Below are 6,333 nucleotides of genomic sequence, written 5' to 3'. Positions count from 1 at the left end.
TAAGCCTGAAAACTGTCAAATGTCATACAAATTATTGCTCAGGAAAAGATGTGCGCATTTGTCGAGCAAAATGAAAATGATATATATTGTGTATTATTTTGAGATGAAAAACATGCTTCAATATGAATTTGCTCGACGCATGCGCTGTATGTTTTCTAAAAGGAAAACCATATGAATTTGTGGATATTTTCATTGAAAATAGTATTTTTGCAATTTTATGCCAACTTCAAGCTCTCGTCATATGACACAAATCATTTTGCTGATCAAACTGAGTGAACTTTGGGTTTACTAAACTATTCCTTAATTGAATGTCAGGATTTGAGCTCCAAGTGAAATAATCAATATTTTGGGCCAGATGACTATAGAAACTGTACCTACTTCTTTACAATGTAAATCTTTAATAGCTACTGCATGCAGTAAATCACAGTTCCAAGTAGTTCATGGAATTTACTCTTTGTGCAAGTCTACAAGATGTACAGTTGTGTTTTCATGTAGATAATGTAATGCATGGAATTATGTTTACACACTTGTGTATCTTTAAATAGTAGAATTTGCATCCTATATATTTCCAACCACATCTTTATTTTCCTATCCCAATATCTTAATTCAAATCCCTTTGTGTATTGCTAACTGTCTTAGGATATGTGGGTTCAAATCCCACCACTACTTATATATATTACCTTATTATCTAAAGTAGTGAGTACTATAGGGATATCCTCATTGTCTTGCTAACAATTCCTATTTCACAAATGTGTATGTGATTGTCAAGTAATGTTACATGTATTTCTTGTGAATTCTGTCACATGTACATGTATTATATATATATATTAGTTTAATAGAGAAAACAACTCAACTGCTTCCATTTTTTTTTATCTTTAAGTTTAGCATTGCATTTATGCTTTTTATAAATGGCTTTTTCTTGAAGAGCAAATTTCCTGTCCATTTTTTTAAAACCTGTAACATATTGTAACAGTCCTATTGCTTAAACCAAAGAGATTATACTTTATTCTTTGTAATTACAGGAACTTATTGATTTCATTGGGCCCAAATTTGGGTCAATGAAAAGTGTCTCCTTGGAGAAAAGGACCCTTGCCTGCATATGGTATCTTGGCAATATGGAGACCTTCCGAGGTGTACCGCTTTGGTATCAGCAAAGGAACTTTACATTTTCTGTTGAGTCAATTTAGCAACATGTTTAAGGATCACATTTTTTTGCAAAACCTTATTTCATGGCCAACAACAGAAGAAAAGTTAAAAGAAATATCAGAGAAATTTTCTCAGAGGGCTGGGTTCCCTAATGTGGTGGGTGCCATTGATGGTACCTATGTACCAATCAGTGGTCCCTCTGAACATAGGGATTCCTATATATGTAGGAAAGGCTTTCCAGCTATGCAGCTGCAAGGAGTTTGTGACTCCCAATTAAAATTTCTAGATGTATTTTGCGCATATCCTGGATCAGTTCATGATGCCAGGGTATACAGAAATAGTCCACTTTTTGAAGTTGTGCAGAATTTACAAGCCAATTTTCATCTGTTGGGAGACTCTGCATACCCCATGTCAACAAACTTGCCGACTCCTTACAGAGACAATGGTCACCTTACCCTTGAGGAGAAACGATTCAATAATTCTCACAGCTCCACAAGAGTGGACATTGAGAGAACGTTTGTGGTCTTCTCAAGGGTAAGTTCAGGAAGCTGAAGTTTCTTGACATGAGGAATGTAGAGGATATCCCCAGCATCATAATTACTTGCTGTGCGTTGAACAATTTCATTTTAATGCATGAAGGTCTGGATGAAAGTGAAGTTGATATGGAAGATACAAGTGTGAGTGTGCAGAGCGAGAATGATGTGCAAGATATAGTTTCAGGGGCAGAGAAACGAAGAGACATTATGGCCCTTCTATTATGAATTTATGCTTTAAAAAACTGTCAACATGCCATTTTGTGGTTCTTTATAAGTGAGACAAGTGCTATTATCAGCATTCTATGTTAATTTATTAATGGTATGTACATGGACTTTAATGAGACAATGGTCTGCCTGGTGTCTGAATCTTTTCTTAAATTCTGAAAATATAAAATATGTATATATAAGAAACAATTCTCATAGTTCATTCAATAAGAAATTGAAATTGTATTTAATGGAAGTAATTTTGGCTATAACATAAATGAATAAATGGTCTATTAAGGAATATATTTGTGCTTAAAATGTGTTTGTTTCAGGAACATTGACCAATCTTAACTTATAGACCTCACCCTGCAAAAAAAAAAAAAAAAAAAAAAAAAATCAGTTCTGGTATGGGGTCCATCTGTAAACATTTTGCAAATACCCCTTTTTAGCTCACCTGAGCTGAAAGTTCAAGTGAGCTTTTCTGATCACCCGTAGTCTGGCGTCCGTCCGTCTGTAAACTTTTAACATTTTTTACTTCTTCTCAAAACCACTGGGCCAATTTCAACCAAGTTGGCACAAAGCATTCTTAGGTAAAGGAAATTCTAAATGTTAAAATAAAGGGCCAGGCCACCTTCCAAGGGGAGGTAATCAAGAAAAGGTAAAAATAGAGTAGGGTCATTAAAAAATCTTCTCAAGAACCACTGGGCCAGAAAAGATGAAATTTATCTACAAGCTTTATTAGGTAGTGCAGATTCTAAATTGTTAATATCATGGCCCCCGGGAGTTGGATGGGGCCACAATAGGGGATCAAAATTTTACATACAAATATATAGGAAAAATCTTTTTCTCAAGAACCATTGGGCCAAAGAAGTTCACATTTACATGAAAGCTTTCTGACATAGTGTAGATTCAAGTTTGCAAAAATCATGGCCTCCAGGGGTAGGTTGGGGCCATAATAGGGACTACGGTTTTACATGCAAATATATATGGAAAGTCTTCTGATATGGACCAAGTTGACTCAGGTGAGTGATGTGGCCCATGGGCCTAGTGTTTATTAAGAATCACAGAACCAATTTCAATTACACTTGGCTCAAAGCATTATTGGATGAAGTGCTTTCAAGAATGTTAATTTCATGGATCAGACCCCCTTGCAAAGGGAGGCATATATTTATAGGGTTGGAAGATTTTGAAATTTTCCTAAAGAATCATAGATTACATTAATGATCAAATAATGACCCTGGAGTCAGGATGGGGTCAATATGTAGAATAATTTCTTTCACTATCTTCACGGGAGAAGTATTAGTGAACAAACTATCAAATTTAATATTAAAGCATTATTATATAGTATTGAAGTTTGTACAAATGTTATTTAATCAAATTTGGCTGTATGCCTATGGTTCACAACATCAATTAGATGCTCTGCAAACTAAGTGTAGTTATTTACATGTAGTTGAATTTAGTCATTTTTTAAAGCATTTCTTGAATAGACGGTACCTATTTTGTGTAATCAAATCCTGTTGCACCTCTAACTTGACATTCCTCAAACTTTGTACAGTTGTTATATAGACATATTGAAGATGTGCATGTGTCTTTTTGAAAAGTGATTAGACATTTTTTTTTTTTTTTTTTTTTTTTTTTTTTTTTTTTTATACATGTAGTTGAACTTAGTCATTTTTAAGCATTTCTTCAATAGAGAGTACATATTTTGGGTGATCTACTCCTTGTACACCTCTAACTTGACATTCCTCAAACTTTGTACAGTTGTTATATAGACATATTGAAGATGTGCATGTGTCTTTTTGAAAAGTGATTAGACATTTTTTTTTTTTTTTTTTTTTTTACATGTAGTTGAACTTAGTCATTTTTAAGCATTTCTTCAATAGAGAGTACATATTTTGGGTGATCTACTCCTTGTACACCTCTAACTTGACATTCCTCAAACTTTGTACAGTTGTTGTGAACACATTGATTTAAAGATGTACGAATGTCTTCTTGAAAATAATCTGACAGTTTTCAAAAAATTTATGTTTAGTTGAACTTTGTATTTGTTTTAAGCATTCCTGAATACACGTAGACGGTACCTATTTTTGTTATCAACTCCTCTTACAGCATTTATTTGATCTCCTTCAAACCTTGTACAACTGTTATGGAAGCATTGCAAATGTGCATGTTTCTTTTTGGAAGTGATCAGGCAGGCATTCTTTGAAAAATTTACATGTGCATGATGAAGTTGAACTTCGTCATTTTTTTTTAAGCATGGTACATGTACTATGTGTAACGAACTCGTCTTACAGGTTTTACTTAACATTTTTCAGAACTGTACATTATAGATGTTATAAAAACATTGAAGATATATACATGTGACATTTTAAAAATGCTTCTGGTGTTTTCTTGGAAAAATTCTACATTTATTAAATTTGTCATTTTCCAGTATGTTTTCTATTGCTGTTCCTATGATAGATTACATATTTTACACCAACCTGGTCATTTCTGTTCTTGAATCATTTTTTTTAGTTTGTATTTTTGAATACTGGTATGTTAAAGATTACTTGCTATGTCATTGTTCTTGAAATTATATTAATTGAATTGTTATTGTGTTTTTGTAACTACAGTTTATATAGGACACCTTAAATTAATTTCGAGCAGACAGTGCCAGAAGTGTGCCGCAAAAATTCGGCAAACTGTGCACCAGAAGTATGCAGCAAGACTGTGCTGCAAACTGTGTGCCAGAGGAAAAATTTGCATACGAAAAGTATACTTGTGGCAAATGCGCTGCAACTAGTTGCGGCAAACTTGCTGCAAATGCGCTGCAACTGTGTGCCAGAGGGCTTACATGTATATTTTGGTAAGGGTATCCATATATAATTGACAAGACTAAGGTATAACTGTTATATATATCTTAGTGACAGGTAGTGTTTTATTAAGCTACAACTGATTACATTTACATGGGGTATATTTTAATTACCTATTGGTCTGAGGCATTGGCCAGACGTTCCAAAGCCTGGACCCTCCTCTCCTCCAGACTTAGCTTCGACTTCTCCAACTCCATCCTCTCCTCGTGCATAGCCCGAAGCTCTGCCCTGAAACTTCCTACCCATTTGGGTTCTCTCGAACTGTTGGTTTTCCTTTTCTTAGGAGAGGATGGAGTTGGAGTTGGTGCTGATGTTGTTGGTAAGCTGGAGGCTGCAGCCACTGGTTGTACTGCAGGGTCACCAAGAAGAAGATTCTCCATTTGACTGAAGTACTGCCAAGACTGGCGACTGTTGCCAGTCTTAGAATTTCTCTCCATGATAATTTTATACCTAATATAAAACCATAACTTCTCTAGACAACAGAACAATTCTTTATACAAATTTAATTTGTTTTTGTTTAAAACAAATGTCTCCCCAGCTCCCCATATTGAAAGTGCTCCAAATTACACTTTCCTCCCTTCAATGTATTGCATGGTATGGAGGATAAAGTTTGAGCAGGAATATAGACATTATGAACTGCACTTGTGCATCAAGGAAAAAGATGGAGAAAAGATTTAACATCAACATGACCAATGCCATTTTTCTATATGATACAAAAATAATGATTGTTATAAATGCTGAAGTACAAGTAGGAAAGTGAAACATACACTTGTACATGAAAAAAGCTATTGACACTCCTCCTTGATCCACTGTAAATTGTAGGAAATTATTAGATCCCTGAGTAAAAACAACGTGAACATCATTAAATGATAATGAAGTATTGTACAAAATTTCAAGGCTATCAGATAAGCCATGTAGGAGACTGTACAAAAGCTTTTTCACATCTTCCATAATAATTTTAGGAAAATAATTGGATCCTCACATGTCAACAATATGCACATCTACACTTGGCAATGAAGCAATCTACAAAGTTTCAAATTTATCTTATAAACCATATTGGATAAGAAGAGTTCACTAGAATTTGTGACAGACAGACCGAAGTTACAGACAGACCGACCGATAGTAAAAAAAACAATGTCTCCCCCTGAAAGGAGGGAGACATAACTAGATAACAGAGAACTAAAGAAACAGTGATTAATGCTGAGTAGTGTTTTAAAAATGCAATATGAAGTCCTCTCAATTTTCTAGTTACTTAAATATTCACGCTAACCTCATTTTCAGGGATCGAAATTTCCTACTGCATTCTTCTCCAGTGAATTCTGGTCGATTAGAAGGAGCACAGCCTCGTGACACCATTTTTGCTCTAACAGAAATATTCTACACTTTTAATATTCAAAATCAATGTTGTTGTCATCTTAACCTGCAAGGCAATATTATTAGTATTTTTCCAAGTTACATTCTATGAAAAATAAATTAAGATTGATTTAAATAATAGTGAATTACTTATATATTCATTCGAATATCAAATACAGAAAATCAAACGAGACAACAAAAAATGTTTTAGCAACATTAAATAGCCACAATTCCCAATATTA

At 34.2% G+C, this 6,333-nt stretch overlaps 1 protein-coding gene across 1 annotated transcript; it reads right to left on the bottom strand.

The window, feature by feature from the left end:
* Positions 1 to 3,398: 3,398 nt before the first annotated feature.
* LOC125669875 (uncharacterized) lies at positions 3,399 to 6,094 on the bottom strand. Its single transcript, XM_048904744.2, has 2 exons — positions 6,009 to 6,094; positions 3,399 to 5,188 (listed from the first exon to the last, which is right to left on the bottom strand). Exons 1-2 carry the CDS (start codon positions 6,092 to 6,094, stop codon positions 4,852 to 4,854), a joined length of 423 nt encoding a protein of 140 aa, XP_048760701.2. The 3' UTR covers positions 3,399 to 4,851.
* Between the last annotated feature and the right edge of the window lie 239 nt (positions 6,095 to 6,333).

This window comes from Ostrea edulis, chromosome 1 (assembly GCF_947568905.1).
Source record: "Ostrea edulis chromosome 1, xbOstEdul1.1, whole genome shotgun sequence".
NCBI lineage: Eukaryota > Metazoa > Mollusca > Bivalvia > Ostreida > Ostreidae > Ostrea > Ostrea edulis.
The sequence above is the reverse complement of the archived record's forward strand: the minus strand, read 5'-3'. Positions and strand labels throughout refer to the sequence as shown.

Excerpts from the sequence above, each read along its gene's own strand:
- LOC125669875 (XM_048904744.2), bottom strand. The coding sequence starts at position 6,094 with ATGGTGTCACGAGGCTGTGCTCCTTCTAATCGACCAGAATTCACTGGA. Across the intron at positions 5,189-6,008 it reads TTTCGATCCCTGAAAATGAG|GTATAAAATTATCATGGAGA; the intron begins GTTAGCGTGAAT and ends GTTTTATATTAG.